The sequence below is a fragment of the Dromaius novaehollandiae genome, chromosome Z, assembly GCF_036370855.1.
Source record: "Dromaius novaehollandiae isolate bDroNov1 chromosome Z, bDroNov1.hap1, whole genome shotgun sequence".
Lineage (NCBI taxonomy): Eukaryota > Metazoa > Chordata > Aves > Casuariiformes > Dromaiidae > Dromaius > Dromaius novaehollandiae.
Window position 1 is genome coordinate 26,532,285 of NC_088132.1, and position 19,843 is coordinate 26,552,127.

At 39.2% G+C, this 19,843-nt stretch overlaps 1 protein-coding gene across 1 annotated transcript in view; it reads left to right on the forward strand.

The window, feature by feature from the left end:
* Positions 1-19,843, forward strand: part of LOC135325100 (proprotein convertase subtilisin/kexin type 5-like) — a 249,339-nt gene that overhangs the window by 35,302 nt on the left and 194,194 nt on the right. Inside the window, exon 3 of the mRNA XM_064502600.1 lies at positions 11,582-11,695. Coding sequence (XP_064358670.1) covers positions 11,582-11,695 — 114 coding nt within the window. The remainder of the gene's footprint in view (positions 1-11,581; positions 11,696-19,843) is intronic.

A 19,843-nucleotide genomic window follows, 5' to 3' on the forward strand; every position in this document is an offset into this window, starting at 1 on the left:
TTAAAGGTCTTTTTTTTAATCTTGCATTTGGAGAACTTTCTGGCAGCAATGTGTGTTCCTGATGTAATGCGTCAACATTTTTATGCATCTCTCTGCCTGCTCATGACAGGCAAGACAGTCACATTTAATTTCAGTGGCAGCTTTCTCACCCAGATGTTTTAAATGGTTAACAGCAAGTGATCATGATACACATAGCTAATTTGTCATCTCTAGAGTTATTAGAAGATAATAAAAAGCAGGGATGGGGAGCTGGAAAGATATCCCTACCCAAAACAAGGCAAAAGAAAAAAAACTTTTATGCATCTTATTAGAACCTCCTTTCTTTCAGCGTCATTAAAATAAGTCAGTATCACTGGAAAGCCTCTCTTGTTTCCCTTGGCTAGATACTCTATTTCAGACTAGCAGATCCTCATCATCCCGTAAGCTGCAAGTTTTAATGGCTTAGATGAGGTGCCAGGCAGCTATGGCCTGTTCTCACCTGTGCTGCTGCGCGTATATGCCCTGTGTGAAAGGACTTCGCTCCTCCCTGCTGCTGCCTTCCTACCTGAGAAACAGCGAGAATGCTGATAGTTGAATATATTTCATAGCACGATATATTTTATTCTGTGAAAGTGTTTTCCCTTGCTGCTGCACAGAGCATTTTATGAATACAAACAATGTTTTACTTAAATAAAACACTCTTATTCTAAGTCCTCTCCATATAATCCACTTAAACCAGTTGTATCCATTGGTGTGTTGACTGTTGCTCACATAAGCCGTGTTTAACCTAGATTATTGTTTGACATTATTTCTTCTCCTTTTGAGGGAGAATAAATTCTGACACTTCCATTGACACTGATATTCTAAATAAATATAAAGGCCAAGATGTCTGCTTATCTTTGCTTTTTTAAAGGAGCCAAATCAAAAAGTCCTTTTTAAGCATTTACCAAACTGAAAGTCAGTCCACTGTTTAATCAGTAGCTATTATAACATCTTTATGTGATCATATATAAAAATGGAATTTCTGAATTCTGAAATATTCTGAAACTATTTCTTCCAAATATACTTACCATTAGATTCTTAGTCTTTAAGACCAAAAGAAAACATAGTGGTCATCCGGTCAAACCATTTTCGACCAGATGCCTTATGGCTTTCTGGCATTCACTTCCATTTAAAGCAGAGCATAAGTTTTAAAAATCTTCCAGTTTTAAATAAGACATTCCCAACAATGGAGAGTTTGCACAAGTTTTTAGGTTGTTCTCTGAGTTAAATGTTTTTGTGTGATCTGAGTCTATCTAGCTTCAACTTCTAGCTATTTGACCTTGCTCTGACTTTGTCTGTTGCATTGAAAAATACCACCTTGGCAGTTTGGTTACCTGCATATGTGTTCAAACACTGTGACATGAACACCCATCATCTTCCCTTTCCTGAACTAAGAGCACCTCTTAGAACCACTCAGTTGTGGATCTGCTTCTCTCTTCATTCATCGCTCTTGCACCTCTTCCCTGGATCCTTGCTGTGCCGATGCGTTCCTTTGCTTTGGACGTGGGAAGCTGATGGTGAGAGCTGCAGCAGTGCTTTTAAGGAGCTTTTAATCTGTTGTCTAATGATAATACGTTGGTGTAATCCACCAGAGTCTACTTTCATCTTTTGGTCCATCCTATCAGCAGGTAAATGAACTGGACAGATGATTAGAGATAATGATAAAAGTACTAATAGGAAAGGCTATGAAAGCCCTTACAATTTCTGATGAAAGCCCTTACAATTTCTGAAGCCCCTGAAATGTCTGCCCTAGCGAGTGCAGACGTCTTTTGTAGCACATTCCAGATGATGTCAGACAAGGCTTATGTTTGTATACTTCAGAGGATGCATGTTTGCATGCTTGAAGACTGTCTTGGTCAGAGGAAAAAAGATTTTGTTGGTACAGAGAGTATTCATAGCCTATAATCATATAAAGAGTCACATTTTTAGTAGGTCATTTTAAAATCCTTTTATCCCAACAGAAGACGAAGTAAAAATAGCTCATAAAGATTGCTATCAGGTGACATAAACATAGATAGCAGAAATTTTGGCAAGGCTGTCCAGACCAAAGTGTATCCTCATGTAAGTGATCTGATTGGAGGTTGAAAAGCTTTGATATATTCAATTGGAAAGTCTGTTCCGTAAATGACAGTCATGGAGATAGTGCTCTTTGTTTTCCTCTTCTGAATTTGTAGTATGGAAGAATACTGTGAATTATGAGCACAGAGAAATGGACCCATAACTAAATGATTGTTCTTGGCACGCTTCTACTGTCAAAATATGCACTGGGACCGTCAGGGAGCTTAAAAGCCAAGATGATGCCCCTGTTTCAGTTTTAAAATAAGGAAAAGCAGTAACCAGTATGTTCATTAATCAAGCATCACTCCAGCTTTTATATGGTGTGACTTGCAGAAATGGAGAGATACCACCTTGATGGAAGCACTGTCAGCAGTTCTTGAGGTGTGGGAATAGTACTTCCGTTGAAAGATAACATTTGCTTTTCTTCAGTCTACTGGATTAGGGAAGGAAATTTCAGTCCTTTCTCATTTTTCTGGGGGACTGGACTGCAGATCTCCCTGAGACTGGATACATACATCTTTCACAGACAGCTCTTTGCAGAGTATTTTGGAAGGCGATGATGATGTTTAAGAGCTGCAGCAACCAGTGTTTTAATAGCATCAAACTTCACTGCCAGCTCCAAACTCCAGTCCAGTTCAGGGCAAGAAGAGGTATAGTAGAGTCAGGTCACAGGTCGAGGGAAAAAAGATTAAATCATCAGTGGCTTAAAGGACCCAGGACATTTCTCCTGCTCTTTTTTGCGCTACAGCCTGTGCAGGAGGAGACTGCTAACGATTCCCCAGTTTTGATTTGAAGTGATGGATCAGAGACAAACATGCTAGCCATGGAAGAAATAGGAGTATGCATCGAATTGTGCTAGAAATACATCTGTAGTGCCAAAGAAATAGTGAAATGGGGTGGTATTGATGTTTCCATAAAGAGAAAAACCAATTATTTTGTGTTTCAAAACTCTAAAACTGAAGCTTGAGATAAGTACCTTTGGCCCGATTCTGAATTCTAAATATATACTTCTAGGTGTAGGCTGTAAACAGGGTACATTTGAAAAAGAAGAATTGGTCCTGTTCTTGCAATCATGGATGTACTAAACAGCAGTGACACAGGATGGAAAAAACAAAATGTGATCAACTTTTTTGTAGTTTAAGCACTCTGATATCAGAAGACTGGTTGATTTGATATTTGGTTTATGCTTTTGTGATGGAATTTTTCCACGGTGGATTTATTTCCATGATGGCAAAGCGTCATTAAGCAAAAGCACTGGAAACACACTGAGCAATAGGTGATAGTTTCTTCTTTTGCAGAAAGCAACAATAGTATATGAGGGCTATTTCAAATGCCTTTTGGCCAGCAAAGAGGATGCTCAAGAGAAGCATCCTGTGTTTGCTTTGGTAATACCTGTGTACCACTGTGGGATATTATATATCACTTAATTATGGAATGTTTCTACTGTCTCAATAATTCTGAGTGCATTTGCTGAATTGTTGTGGATATCTATGGCAATAGATGTCATGGCAAACCTTCAACTGAATCTAGACCCTTGGAATTATGCTGCTATTTTTGACGGAAAAATTGGCCCAGTGGGAGATTTGTCTTACTAAGAATCCATTTAGTACATTATTTAAGGCCATCTGAAATTAGCATGTGCAGATGTCTGAAGGACTTAAATGATTTATGACAGGGGTTATTGAACTAGCCCAAGGAAAGAAAAAATCCCATTAGAAATTTCTCAAATTTTTTTAGATCATTGCTACAGTAATATAAAAACCAAGATAAACTGCCAGATGTTAGACTCCAAAGCTAATTAAGTTAGAGGCTTTAAAATTTCATTCCCCAGTAGATACGGGATTCAGCGTCAGGTTTTCAGTTTATTAAGAAGATGCAATTTTAAGTATGAGTTAGATGAAGTTATGACATATCAATTTGCATTCAGAGTGGTATTAATACTAATCCTCACGCTGTATTGAAATTCTTAAGACTATTATACTGTCCCAAGTCGAGACACACTATTGTTATATGTAATGGTGTAAGCTTAGCTTTGGATACCGAACCAAGTAAATCTGTCATTTACAGTCTTTTTTAAAGCCATGTATGGAGTGTGACCATGAATGATGGAATAAGTAGCTTTTCTAAATATGACAATTGCTTTTAAGTTGCAGTGAAGGTCTTTCCTGACTTTTCCAGGGTTGAGTTAACTTAGAAACTGAAGCAGCAGCATTTGAGCTGCCTGGGGTACTCCATGTCTGGAAAAGGGAAGAATCCCAAACTGCTTGAAACGTGCTTTGTGTGAGACAACGGGGGCTGGTGCTGCCGGACGCCACAAGAGAGGAGTCCGGGCTGCCTGGAACTTGTTCTCAGCTCTGCCACAAAGCGGCCGTGTGATTTTCAGCTTGTAATTTCGCACTGCTCTGTGGTCGGCTGTGGTGCAGCAGTCAAGAGAGGCGGTTGGGCAGAGGCTGTGCTCGTGTTCACTCAGCAGTCGCTGCAGTTGCACCCATGAATATGAAACCTGATAAGAGACTTCCCCAAGGAGGAAAGATGTGAGGTCTTTTTGCCGCTGCTCCTTTCGTTGCTCCCTACCTTTCCAGTGGGACATGAGTCTTGGCCGGTTGCAGGCAAGTTGAGCTTCTCCAAAATTTCAGCGTGATGCCTGTCTTCCCCAGCAGTTCTGGCTGCTAATAAACTCCCTTGGGGCAGAGAGACTGCATCGCTACCTCCACCTGGGATATGCATTTCTTCTTTCTCTTGTCAACACCTTCCTCTAAAGTCTTGTTCCTAAAGCAGGAATACACTGTTGCGACCACACACAGTTGTAGACTGAAATGTACTGATATTTGTAAAGGGCTCTGAAGTGTTGGAATGCAGTGGAAAGGTGAAGGGTTTGCATACGTTAAAATGCACATCTTTAGAGGAATGCACCTCGTGTACGTGGAGGTCTGATTGTAGCGCTATAATGGATTATTTGTATGTAGTAAAGTAGATAGAAACCTCTTATTCATATTGGGACTGACTGGCTTTTCTGTGGCTGTGAGATGGAAAAATATGCATTGAATTTCAGTTTTGTTCCACAGGTCAGACTACTGTAGCTTGTCCTGCTGTTGTGTAGGATGTGTTTGTTTGGGCATAAGCGGTAATTTCAAACATTTTCTGCTTTTTCCTTTCCTCCTCTGCTTTTCCTTTCTCTCCCAAGCCTGTCCTAACATCTGTTTCTTTTTTTATCTGGCTTTTTTCAGAATATGTGTAGCATAATTATGACAACTGCTTTGATTGTGGATTGTCATTGACCCTTGCTGAAGAGAAGCACTTTGTCAATCAGCAAGAGTGCATCACTTAGCACTGCTGGATTCATTGACTTTTTATGCCACTTTAGACCCCTGCAGTTTATAAAATGGTATCTGCAATAATTTTCCATGCTCTTGACCTATGTCAACAGCTACTTTATCCAACTGTCTCCATCTATTTTTATGTGCACACTGGCTGCTGCTGCTAAGAGTCAGAGAATACTGATAGATTAGGAAAATAGCCTGGTGCTCAGTTATGGTTAAAAAAAAACAAGCAGCATAGTCCAACTTTGGGGGTCTCACTTTTATGATGCTGCACATGGGCAAGAGGAGGTGTCACTGGTCTCAATCGCATTTCCCATGTGACTGAGGAACAGTTTGCGTCTCAAGTGTTCGATGTCCAGATTATGCCCATTGGATATTGGTATGTCCTCTGGATGCTCTTTAATTTTGAAATTTTTGACTTCTTTTTCTTTCATTGGAATGTGAAGTAAAAACAGAGAGTGTTTTCAGCTGGTATGTTTAAATGGAGATTGTGCCACATAAAATTGCATGACAAGACAACTAAGATGTATAAATGACTGATTTTTGCTATCATGACCTGTAGGAACAATTCTGGAATTTTTCTCTTATGGCCTAATAAAATAATAGACTCTAGGTAGGAAATTTATTCCCTACTTCAGAGTTAGGGTCTTTTTTCCCCATGCATGCTCTCCTCATTTGCTGTCTCGGAGTGTCCCAGCTTCACTCCTGTCGTTGTTCAACCTGATGTATTCGAATTCACTTACAGATAAACATGAAGATAGTTCAAACTAGGTAAGACTCAAGTATGCAAGGTGCAGTGTGAGGACATCGCACGGGGAGGCAGGCTGCTATGCCAGAGTCATTCCTTCTGCTGCCAAACTCTAAGTGAAAGTGCAGCGATGCTGTCCAGCCCCAGCTTGCCACATGATGAGTGTTGCCCCCGGTGCTCATCCAACCTGACTTCACACAGATTCATTGCTTGTTTGGTGATACTTTCCACGTCCCCTATCTGAGTTTTCTCTCCCTTTTTCACTTTAATTTATGGGGATCCTGTGACACCTGCTCTCTTGTTATCTGAGCAGGAATTTCTAATTTCTTCTTACAGGCATAGGACAGATGGAGGTGAGTGATGGCAGTACAAGGGATAAAGCAGTGACTTTGTCTGGGAGTGGCACATTCAGCAACTCCTCTTCATAGACTGAAGATCCACACCTTCATGTCTCATTCTGAGATGTTAAAATAATAGATTCTGGGTATGAAAGTTATTCCCTACATCAGAGTTAGGGTCTTTTTTCCCCAATGTGTGCTGTCCTCATACTGGAAAGAATGATGCCTTTAGCTTGTCTATAACTTCTGCTATTTAATAATTACATTTTTCATATATTGGATTTGCTTACATAGTTCTAGGCAGCTACACATTTCTAATCATTTTGAAAATATTTACTCAAGCAGACCTCCTCATCATATATTTTAAAAACAAAATAACAACTCTTTCACAAGAGTATCCAGTGTGTGTATATGTTAAAAATTGCATTGCTTTGATAGATAGGTGGATTCATTTTTTGTTTTTTCTTTTCACAGTTTATTGCACAGGAGAAAGTCCTAATGCAACATTCTTGTATAGGGCTACTTTTCCACGAATTCTATTGGATGAATGAGAGGGAAACTGGTAGAAAATAGTTTTGTTTCACATAGAGATAACATTTCATTATATTTTTTAGCACTTAAAGAGAATAAAAGAACGGTGTGCTTGAAATAGCTCAGAGCAGCTTATATTCCATAGCATGGTTTCATGCAGGTCTCTGAAGAAGAGCTGCATCGTGTACGGAACAACCCTGTGAGTGCTGAAGTGAGGAGACTGGAAATGATGATTTTTTTAAATGGTTTGGTCTCCAATCTGGCTTGGCTTTGATTTCTAGACATTCAGGAAATGGAACTTTCGAAGCTGAAGTCAATGGGAAAATGTGCACTGTTCCCCCTCAGTAAGTGTGACTTTATGGAAATGTTAAAATGCACTTCGTTGTTTGCATAGAGTCTCCTTTTGGCAAGAAATGAGAATCTGTATAATCAATTACTCCAGAGATTTTTCTTCAAGGCCTATGGGTTAGGAAGTATGGACACTTTTTAAAAGAAAATATTTTTATACAAATGAACTCTTTTCATACAGAATCAAACAAATCCAAGATACACCAGGCATCTGACAGAGACATGTGAATAAAATACCCATAAAATACTCAAAGAAAATATATGCCAGTGTAGTAAAATAACTTCTGAGTCTTAGCCTAGTCTTCATTAATATAACCAGTGATTGTACAATTTAGTTTAGACGGAAGACTACCGACAGGTTTTTCTGTTCACTTGTTAGAGAAAAAACCCAAACCCTATAATTCAGTGGAATAAGCTATTCTATTTCCATCAAAATGGTATTTTCTGTAAATTAAATTTTATGCACTCACTTCCCAGCTGAGAAAGTGGGTTTCCTGTGATGGTTTTAATTACATTCCAGATGTGTATTTCAGTACATCCTCAGTGCAATTGTAAAAGCAATTATCAAGATCCCAACAGAAGGTGTTTGTGAAAAATTCTGCAGACAAGGCTGTAATCATGGCCGCGCTCAGGTATACGCCGTTGTTTTGGGTTGCTCTATCTCGCATCCTGCCCTGCCTCTCCCATGGGAGTGCAGAGAGTCCAGATGGCCATTTTCACTTCCCCTTCCACGTTTGTGGGTAGCTGTAGGTGCCCAGCGCCACCCAATCTTTTACACCAGTTCCATCGTTACAGAGCTACCTGCTCTATCCTCCCATGTGCATGCTCACACAAACATGCCAAGTGTTCCTCTCTGTATTTGTAGGACATCAGATAGCTGTTTTATTTGCAACGGTTTTATGCTTACATAAAATTGTCATTTGGCCATGTGGGAAGATGAGGAGTTATGTTTCTTTTTCTGGCTTTGGGTCTGATCTTGCAAGCTGGACAGCCCTTCACAAAATGACTCTTTCATATGTTTTCCCTACTCTGCTAGGAGTTGAGAAAGCTGAAATTATGGACAAAATCCAGTATGTAGTAGGGGCAGTGACACATTATCTGAAGCACAGTCACTTAACTTTTTTGTTAAAGGCAGTAAATAAGATACTGAAGAATGTCTATGCATACTTCACTAAAATCTGACCACCTAACACTGACTTGCAGATTAACTCAGCTGATACATGCTCTTGTATAAATACATGCATGCACAGAAATACCTATATATATACATATAAAGAAATTATGTGTCAAGTTATTGTTCCAATGAACCGAGATGGTACAGTGAGACGGTGTTTATGATTGCTTGGACCAAAGAACTGTCTGCTAAGTGCTCTCCATAACATGATCTGAAACAAAGGGAACAGAGGCATTTTTTTGAGACATCAATGTATAGATATATCAGTCTCTGCAAGCGCTATGTTGCCTTTACTTTCAGTTTTTTTAATTGTCAGCAGATATTTACAGCTGAATAGGCACTAAACAAATACATATTTTCACAGTGAATAGTAAAGAGTTCGCAATTTGTCTTGTCAGGAAAACCCCTTCTCCTTCCTCCGTACAGAAATGCTATTAGGTTGTCCAAGTTCTGCTTAAACTTGTCTGTGTTACTCAGTCTCCTGGACCACTTTACACTCCTCTGGCTACATTTACAAGAGAAAGAACTTTTTCAGAAACTTCTCACAGTTGCTAATGATATTGCTTGTAGCAATCCTGATGCAGAGGACTTCATAATGTCAATTTAAATGCCATGGGATCTTGACTTGCAGCTCACCTAAGCAATAGTGGTATTGGTGCCTACCTTCTTCCATTAATTTAAGCTGCATTTAAGCTGGAGTTAGCAGTGGCAGAGAGGCTGAAAATTTAAACTTCTGCTGAGTTTAGCTCATTCTTTTTTCTTTAGGGACATTTTTAGACCGGTATCAGATCCTGAAATTGTGTTGGGGATAGGCATTGATAATTCCTCCCTGCAGACTCAGATATGAATGAGCTTTGTCATGAGTTGCCTGGCATGGCATGGCATGCTCTGTATGTGCTCATAGCATATGCAGGGTTGAAATTTGTTGACTTAAACCACTTTCAGCATAACTTTTAAGGACGTGGTAACATGCTCATGTGATTCATTTCTACAGCTAAGGGACGAGTTAAGGTGATGGTACTCTGCCAGCATAGAAGCCTTAGACCCCTCATTCAGCTGAAAATGTTTCTAGTAACATTAGCCAAATCTGGTAGTATGGTTTGGAAGGTGGATGTGTATAAGCCCTGAAAAGCATGGTTGCTTATTCAGCCTTGTTAATGACTGACTTCTACATGCTAATAACAAAACAGAGTCAGCTACTGAGTTAGAGATGAAATGGTATGTGGGATGCCCCTCAGCTGGCTTCAGATGTGTTGGGAGAGCTGGGCTGCCTGGGAGGAAAGAAACTTAGGAGAAAATAAATAGCTTTGCTGTGGGGATCTGGAAGAGAAAGCATGTGTTAGCAGCAGGTGACAAGGAAGTGGGGTTCATTATAAATCTGTCAGGTGTCAGCCTTTTTCGATGGAGGGGAGCTGCATTTAAAAGGGATCTTGATCCCACTTTAAATCAGTCTCTTCAGTCTTAAGGCTTAGTGCTTGCCAAAGTCTTTGGCTCTCCCTCTTTTGGCCTCTGGCCACATGCACTCTATACATCTTGCAGGCCTCCAGACTTTGCTACCTCAGATGGTGCCAAAGACTGATGACCTGCCTGTTCCTGCTGAAGGGACCTCTGGGTCATGTAAGATCTGAAGGTGGCAATCGGCTCTAGGCTTCTTGAGAGGAAGTCCACCAAGATAGATGTCAGCCAAAGCTGAAAGAGGAGCTGAGTAACCAGGAGAGAAAGGCACCTTATCCAATTTCTCAATTCTCTCGAAAATGGAAGGGGATTTACTAGAAGATTTAACAGAGAAACGGTTTCTGTGTGAGCATTAGCAGATAGATAGTCCGTATTCTTCAACTGTGTAATTTCTCCTGTAGAAGCATATAGAAGTATACTGTTGACCCTGAAGGTAATTCTTGACAAGGGGAAAAATTCGTTTCTTACTTATAAAAAAAATGACGAAGCTTTGCCAGCCTGAAGAAGCAATATCCTAGGAATGCTCCCAAGCAGAATTCAGGGATGCCTTTCTATGTTTTCACCTGGAAGGAGAGGTCAGAAGCCAAGGTAGTATGGAGCTCAAGCAAAATTTCTGTTAATGTCAATGGTGTTTGGTCTGTGTAGGGATCCCAGAATTTGGAGTTGAGGATGCATAGTGGAGATATTAGCCTGCTAAGGAAAAATATTGATACCATCCCTGATAAGTGACAAAGAGAAATACATGAGCTGAAAATAAATTTCTTTTATATATATTTATGTGTGTGTGCATGCACAGATATTCGTAAACAGCACAAATCTGATGTCACTTTGAGTGTCGTCCTTTCTGGATGTGCCATGAATCTTTGAAGAGGTACCTGACAGACAAGAAGCTGGCTCTCAGAACTAGATTTTTAACCTTGATCATTATTTTTCTATTTCAAGCTTTTTTGTTGTTGTTGTTGTTGTAATTTAACCTGCTGCTCAGTACCCAGCTGTTTCTTTCTGAGTACTGTAGGATAAAATGAAGTCCCCAAAAGGCTAGATGAGTCAATGTTGACAAGGAGTCACAGTGCTATAAAATACAGTTTAATTTTGTTTCTTCACTCCAAGTGGTCAAGCAGCTTAGATACTGGTTAAGTAAAACATTTGAGTATGTTAATGAACATTTCGTTTTCAAGAACAAACTTAAATAAAACAAAAGAAAATTTTCATAAACTTCATTCATTTCTTATTGTGATATGTTGTTAAGCTTTGTAGAAGTAAATGGTTTCATAAATTTGAAAGAGGAGCTAGTCTGATAATGAAAAATAATAAAATAATGGTGGTGTTCAAAAGGTGATAGCCAATGAAATCCTTCTAGCAGGGGTTTAAATAGTTGCTCATGGAGACTTGTAGCACTAACTAAATTGGACGTACTCCCTAGTGAGCAATATGCCAAGGTGGGCTGTGCATTCCCACTGCCAAAACGAACTCTTTAACATGAAATATGTCTTGGACTCTGGTAATGGGAAACTTCCCAAGTTTTCACACATTTCTTGATAATCTCCGTGGAACCCTAACACTTACCAAATGTTTTCCTTGTTGGCAGGTGGAGTGGATACAACAGCAGGTGGTTAAAAGAAGGATAAAGAGGGATTATAAACCTGGTGGTACCCAATCCACTTATTTCAATGATCCCAAGTGGCCAAGCATGTGGTACATGGTAAGTACGTAAAGGGTCACTGGCTCTGTTTCATGCTAGTGTTTAAGTTTGTCTGCTGTGATATTTTGAAAAGTGGTAAAATAGTATGTTCAGAAAAAGCAAACTTTCTTTACTGTTTTATGTAACTAATGAAGATTCGTAAACTCCTTACAAGTATTATAAAGAATTCCCAGTGGGCCTTGCAATAGGAAACACTTATTAATGCATTCATTCATGAATTCTTCCTATTGCAAGATGCCTTGGGAATTTCTTATTAGAGGATAAACTTTCGGCAATGAGAAGGGAAGGAACATAGCCACAATCCGTGAGAGCAGTGAACGCACTTGTTTTCCATGTGCTCAATTCACTGTCTCAAAGATCAATGTGATACAAACTTCTTGTGTCCTGAAACACAAGAGCCCCAAACAATGTCTTTTGAATGTTATATGTGCACGCTTTTTAGAAATGAATAATTCTGTTGAAATAAATGGATTGTTTGTGCTGCTTCCTGTCTGCATGAGCTGCATGTTTTCTGAGCAAACTGTTTTTTTTCCTGGTTACAGTCACAGTTAAAGCCTGGAGTGAAACTGCTTTTATTCAAGAAGTTTTTAAAAATATCCTCATTTTGTTTGGCAAGAAGGAAATGAAAAGTTCATGTACTTAGTTTAAGAAAGTTGGGAGCAACAAGTTAGGCAATTGACTCCAGCTCACATGCCTGCATTTTGGCTATAAAAGACTTGCTGCCTTTCCCTACTGTTTCGTTGCTATAGTTCTAACTCCCTACATCTTGTTTTCTCACTAGATCACCTATGTAGCTGATATAGGGCACTCAGAAGGTTCATGACTTGATAGCTTGAACTGCTTCAGACAGGGAGGAAAATAGGCCTTTTCGGAAACAATATGTAAAATGATTTTCCTGTGAATAGACATTGTCTTTTCAGGTGTTTGGCTCATTCCAAAGAGCTAGCTTAGTATTTTATGTGAATAAACAAGATTGTCTTAACACAGCTGAATTATTTTTTCTCAGATTTTATAATTATTTCATACTGGCTTGTAATTCATTCAGTTGCATGCACTGAAAAATCAAAATGTAGTGTGTCTGCAGTAATTCACAGCACTAACAGTCAGCTCAGACATTCAGAAGTCCTTGTCTTCAAGTATGTACCATACAAACATGTCATCAATCAGCAGGTCTAGTAGCTTGGCTATTTGTTTCCAGAATTACTGTATTTGAGTAAGAGACTAAGTAATACCCTTCTTCCAAAATTCCTCCTATATTTATTAAATGGAGCCTTTTATATTACTGATGACCCTTTTCCCATGGAAAAATGCCTCCATCTTACTTTTTCTGACCTACTGGATCTCTCAGTCTTTGAGGCAGTAACTCTTCTCATACACTAGAAATCTATTTCATTTATGTTTTATTGCAATACTGTATTGATGTGGTTAAGGGAGTTGGAACTCTGAAACCTTGAAAACAGCTTTTACCCAAAATGTAATGCTTTTCAGAAGCTGTTTGTGCAAGCTGTATTATTTTGGGTCATGGGATCGTGGCAGGGCTTTTTCCCAGTCAATTGAAATGTGTATATTTGTCTTTCTCCTCTAATATGTATGTTTACTCAGTCTGCCTATCCTACAAATATGTGCATAAGGTGACAGACAGAGTCCAATAAATAGCAATAGTTTGTGATATTGTGGCCTGTCAGTTCTGAAATGCTTATGTTTTAAATTTTCTTTCAGCCTTTTTAATTGAAACTGGAACATAATAGTGATTTGTCCTTATGTTGTTTGCTCTTATCGCTATTAACATTCAGCTTTGTATTAGAATAAAAAGAGGGAGGCCAGATTTCAAGAGAAAAATACTAGTAAAGCAAAAGTGATAAAGCCTACTAATATGGTTTACAGTAACTTGTGCAAATTCTCTTTTGTGCCCTAGATTTGCATTTGAGGTTTTTACTGTCACCATACCTTTATGGCGGGATTACACTGGTGATTTTTTTAAAATTGAAAATAGATGCTTATAACAGCTGCCTGTAATTTTGTTTAGGAAAGAAACAGTCTGCTGTTTGTTTAGGAAGGTAACAGTCAGCCTAGCCACATTGCTTCATAGCTGCCTGGCCATTTTAAGCCTAATACGGAAAGCACTTTAGGGCAACAAATGGACTTTACTGTTTGTCTTGTACAACTTTCCGTGTATATTCAATTCTATGCCCGTAGGAGAAAGTCCCCATTTGCAGACACACTGGGAAGGGGCTGCTCCTGAGTGATTGCATTCGTCTCTGCTGAATAGCTCCGCATATTTGCTATGCGTTTAGTGGCAGTGGCTAGATGGCATCTTGTTGAGAGCGATCAGTGAAGTATTAGGGAGTATACAATTTCCGCAAGAGGGAATAGCTAAAAAATATGTGAATGAGTTGATTTCAGGACTGACTGGGGTCATTACCAGATATCCTCAAATGACTGTGTTTGTGATTGTAGCCATAGCTACTTTTGTTAATCTTATTTATCTTTAGAAGTTGAAGAGGGAAAAACAGGAATTCCAGGTTAGTTAATGTTTTCAGTCATTGCTATGTCAGAAGGAGGTTTTTAGGTTGCTGGCTGCAAACTTGTTATTGAGAAAGTTATGAAGTATTATCATGTACAGGTTTGCATTTTGATTAATAATTAACTTCGTTGTGGGTTAAGATTGATACCTTTGGCCGTTGAACTGGTATAATCTCTAACAGGGCTGTAAATGTAGTTCAGATGTGTTGACACAAGACCTTTTATTCAAAGACTTTGTCAAACAAAATCTCTGATTAATGTTTTTCTCCCCCAGCCTTTTTCTTCACAAGTACCACCCCATGTAATTGTAACAGTCCAGGTTAGAAATAATTCATTTTTGTTTGTGTGATATCCATGGCAAAAAGTTGTGAGGAGGATTCAGAACTTCTCTCCCTTTTGGATCATCACAAAGGTTAAAAGCATCTCTCAAGATCGAGTCCATCAGCAAATTAGAAGTTCTTTTATCTCTGTATTTTTCTCCCTTGACTCAAAACACAATTCCTAGAAAGAGTAGAGAGGTTAGGAATTTGTTACACTCATGGACAGAATCTGCAAGATATTTAGCATTTTATGCTTTTGTGGAAGCCGAAGAAAGCAAAGCTTTCAGAGGCACTCATCACCTGAACAAATATGCCTGTGCTTTTTGGTAACTGGTGACTCTATCTATTGAGAAATTCTTGCTTCCCATGCCTTGTAATACCTAAGAAAAGGCAATCTTCTTTGGACTTCCTTCCCTCAAAGCAATCAAAGTTGGAAAAAAAATTCGCTTTATCATAACCTCTGATTTTTGAGACATCTGTGCTTAACAGTGAAATAGGATCTTTTTTTTAGATTATCTTACACATGAAACTTCACGTGAGAGTCACTATTCAAATTTTATTCAAAACTGACCTATAGAATTGGGCCCAGCTTGCTCAGAGTGAACTGGTATCAAAGAAATAAAGTCAAAGGGAAAGTGACTCCCTAGTTAACATCCTTTTCCAAACTTTAGGTCAGGAGAGAGCTCCCGGTCCAGTGGGTTGTCCCCAGATCTCAGCTATCTACGTATCATCATGTCACATCTAATACATTTCTTCTCATTCATCAGTATTGACAAAATACTCTGTTTACCAATAACTAGATGAATTACATACAATCAGTTTGCATAACTGAAAGAGGTTGAAGTCAACTCTAAAATCCTGCTGCTATCTGAAACTATTTTACTTTACTTGCCATTACAACAAACTGTGTCTTTGGAATGGACTGAGGGGACTTTGTGCCTAACCAGTTTAACTCTTCCTGCCAGTTTCTTCATCTTGTTTGCATGGGAAAATGGTCATAAAAAATGGAGAAGATGAATATAAATACTTAAAAAACATATGGAAAGATGTGGTTAATATAACTAACTTTGACTTGCTTAGAAATTCACTAGACTACAGCCACCAGACTCTCCTTGCTGACAGTTTCCTTTGGCTTCCGACTTCAGAAAAACCTGGTAGTCGTCAACTGAAACCGGAGTTGTATGGGCACGCCGGTGCCTCATTCTGCAACTGTAATCAAGCTCCGCTGCTACGCTAGGCTCCATTGCATAATTTCGTAGAAGAGAATGTAGCTGCTAGAAATTCATTTAACTATAGGGTTTTTTTTTAACTAACTGTCATTAGACTGCAAAGGCACTGCCCCATCTTTGTAGTCAGTTCAGACAGGAGCAAGTCTTTTTCAGCACTGATCAAGGATAATCCTGCCAGCGCTATTATCAGCCCTTTAATTGCTAATAATAATTGCTGGCGCTAACAGGCCTCTCTAATTTGGAGAAGTTTCCGTGGTCCCTGGTCCTCCCAGCTTCTTCCCACTCTGCTTGGCCTAGTTGCTGCTGGGCAGGAGTTGAACATACAGTAAGGTATTTTTTGCTGGGCTGAGGATTTGTCAGAGAAGAAGTAAGATGTTTTGAGAGGTGAGACTATCTGTAAGGAGAGGCATTGTTCTGCTAGAGCACCTAAGAATAAATGTGATCGTTAAAGTTTATAAGCTAAGTGTTTGCTTATCACTGGATGACACTATATCAGAGAAAAAGGAAATGTGTATCCAAGGGTTATTCTTTATAGCTACAGAAGGTATGGCACTGTCAGAGAGAACGAGGGGAAAGGTAGAACTGCCACTGCAGTAAATCACTGGGGCAAGATGGTATTCCTCTGAGAAACTACAGCATAAAATAACAGAGCTACTCACAGAAATAAATGACAGCTTTAAAAATGGTGTTATACTCGGAGAAGAAGCTAGCCGGGATCTTCGGGGGTCATCCCGAAAATTTATATACAAGTGAACCTTACCTAAGAACCTAGGGAAATATCTGACAGTATCATTAAGGTTATAAACCACAGCAAGAAGTGGAACAAGAGAGAACTTAACTGTCAGCTTTTCAGAAAGAAAATGAGAGAGATCAGTTGCATTCATAAGCTGCTTGGAATGGAGGAGGAAGGACACCACCTATTATCATAGCCAAACCAGAGGAAAAACAGTTTCTTCATTGTCTCTGCTAAACGCATCCCAAAATAACAATAATCATAATCCAAAACTTCACAGAAGTAAAATTTTCATTTTACTTTACAAATATCTTAGGTCTACAACAGTGTCAGCTAACTTTTTTTCTTAAACCCTTTTAACATCTCTGGTTTTGCTGTTGGTTTCTCCAAATTAAGTTCTTCCATTTTTGAAGATGATACTTTTCTTTTCTCTGATTCTCTTTCTTTTTCTCAACTTTTACTGTTTCCTCCACCCCTTTTGTTCCTCATTATTCTTTCTTTGTACACATAAACTGTACTTTGGAAGAGTAGGTGGAAGACCAAATGCATTTGGAGGAGTGTGCTAAATGCAAAAGACTTCAGTCTTTTGTTTGGAACCAAAAAGAAGGGCTTTTGTAAAGATAATTGTACCTCTGTATAGTCTGCTAATATTCTCTGTATTCTCTGAACATGGTAACAATAGAACAGATAAAAGACTATAAGAGAATACAATATATGCAGTCTTTTTTAGAAAAAGAAGAGCATATTAGGTAAATGTAATACACTTGGGTTGCTGAAAAACTCAATTTTTCTTACAAAATCTCTAAAAAGATACTCTAATAGAGATCTGTAAACCCAAGCAAAGATGCAATTCCTGGCTCTGCTGTTTCTCCAGCTGCTTGTATTTTGCCTTAACTCTGCGGGCTTTAGGAATTGCATTCCTGATTTCCAGAACTGGACTGAAAGGACAGGCACAAAGTTTTGCTGCGAATGAACAGTTGGTAAATTGGTCAGAATGGCCACATGCCCACTTATCTAGCACCAAAACATGTTTATAAGGCAGCATCAGTGCTGGAACTGGGTGTTGTTCAGCACGGTGAGTTGGCAAATAGATGGAGAGTGAGTCAGCAAAGTATTTTAGGGAATCCAAGGTGAAACAGGATTATAGCAGTGCCGATAGGGCATGATAAAAGTAGGTAACAGCCACAGTGGAAACTAATGTTAAGTAATTATTTGGTGAATAAGTTGGGTGAAAGAGTTATAATATTGTTGCTAATTATGTATGTAGCAAGAGTGGAGTGAGATTATTCAGATTTTTAGAAAGCTGTTGCTGAGAAGTTTAACTTACCAGCCAGTGTTTATCATTCAGCCTCATACCTGTGCCATAAGATTTCCGGTACAGACAGATGAAATGTAACTTATACTGCAATTTAAAGTAGTCCAAACCCATTGCTGAGCTCTGAATTAGTTGCATTTAGAGCTGTCTGCTTTCAGCTCTTCAGATGAAACCAAAACCCAGGGAAAGTCGCTTCGTTTTCACTTTCAGTGAGAACTGGGAAGTCAACATTGCACTGAGCTTTGATGAAGGACCAGGGAACCCAGCTTACTTGGTTTCTTCAGAGAACTCCTCCAGTACAGTACATCAGCGAGGGATGGATCGTGCCCTCCGGATATATTTGTGAGCTCCCAGGTGAACTATAGTAGCATCTGCCTAGCGGGACCGACACTCCTGCTCTGTTGCTATGCAGTGGGCTTTGGAAGGCAGCCAGAATAAGGCTAATAAGCCTTTATCAGCAGTGAGTAATGTGAGTATCCCAGGGTCCTGTAGCTATTAAATAAGGTGGAGGTGAAAAGTTAGACGGGCCAATTGCCTCCCTAATGCTGCTGATGAGATCTGTGAGGGGTTGGCTTATCTTGTACCTCTCTCCCAACTCCAAGCGTGAGAGGTAGCATGGAGAAAAGGATTTTACAGCTCTGGCCTGGTCCTTAATGAGGTCAGGTGAAGAGAGTGGAACTGTGGGACAGCACAGAGGAAGACAAAGAAACTAGTGACAGTTGCCTGATTGAACGGGCTGGAGAGAGATGGAGGAGAGACGAAGAGGTCACACTGGGTCCAAGTGCAAGTCAGGGTATGCAGGAAGCAGGATTCAGAGACAGAATTTCTTGTGCCACGTGTCAACACCACAGCATTGAATGCACGTCACCTTCTTTTACCACCTCCTAATACTGTATTTGAAACCCACCTATGCCAGGCACTGGCAGCTGAGGAAAAACCTCACTCTTTCTTCACTGTCCTCCAAAGAATCGTTCTCTCTTTCTTTCCTTTTGTGCAATGAAAGCCAAATCACTGTTCTTTCCGAGGTGGCATGGCATGTTAGTGTTTTGCACGTCTTGTAACTTGGTTTGGTTGTTGTATTTTGCATTGCATGAGATGATCGAGCTCTTAGTTTTTTAGAAAGTTATGACGACAGTCTGTGACTTGCTTTGGTGGAAGGGCCACTAGAAAGAATCAAACTTCCTATGACATTACCTAGCAAATCTGTATGTGGAAACATATCTCTCGTTCTCTGTGGACAAGGTAGAACTAATACCACATAAGGTCAGGTGGTACACAATTTGACCTAAATTAATTTCCTATTGAAAAACAGTAGCATATTTTTGGTAATCAGAAGCCTGGAGAAGTGGATTTATCCTTATCTACTGACAAGAGACTTTTAATGCAATTAGTTTAGTGAGGTTAACAAAGAGTTTAATGACAGAAATACCTGATAGGCTACTGGATCTTTTCTTCTGGCATATTGAGTTCTGACTTCCAGAGAAGCAACTCTGGAAGGGCCCAGGAAACACACAATGGAAGTCAGCACTGTTTAGGATTGCTCCAGTATTTTCACTGAACCAAGAAGTAGCAGTACTGCAGTCATTTCCATCATTGCTATTGGGAGAGATTTTCTTGTGTGTCAAAGATTCAGTAATAAATCATATAGAAATAGCACACTTTCCACTGCCTATTTACTACAGTTGATTTTATTTTCAGAGAGAGAGTTCAGAGAGTCTTTCTGAACTGCCTTTTTCTTAATAGTTTCTGCAATTAGTAAGGAAATGATAGCATCACAAAATGTACACTGAATTCTAATGAGATATAATAAATATCTGTCTTTAACTTTAGTCCAGAATAAATCACTAACAATAAGTGATATGGAGTATAAATGGACAGAGAATTGCTGACATTAATAACAGTCACATCAGTCAAATGTGTTATACTGGGGCACGATTTGGTGTATTTTAGTTTTTATCTCTAATAGCATTTCAGTGGGAAAAACATTCCCTTAAATAGGTAGGCACATACTTATCCAGAAGTGTATTT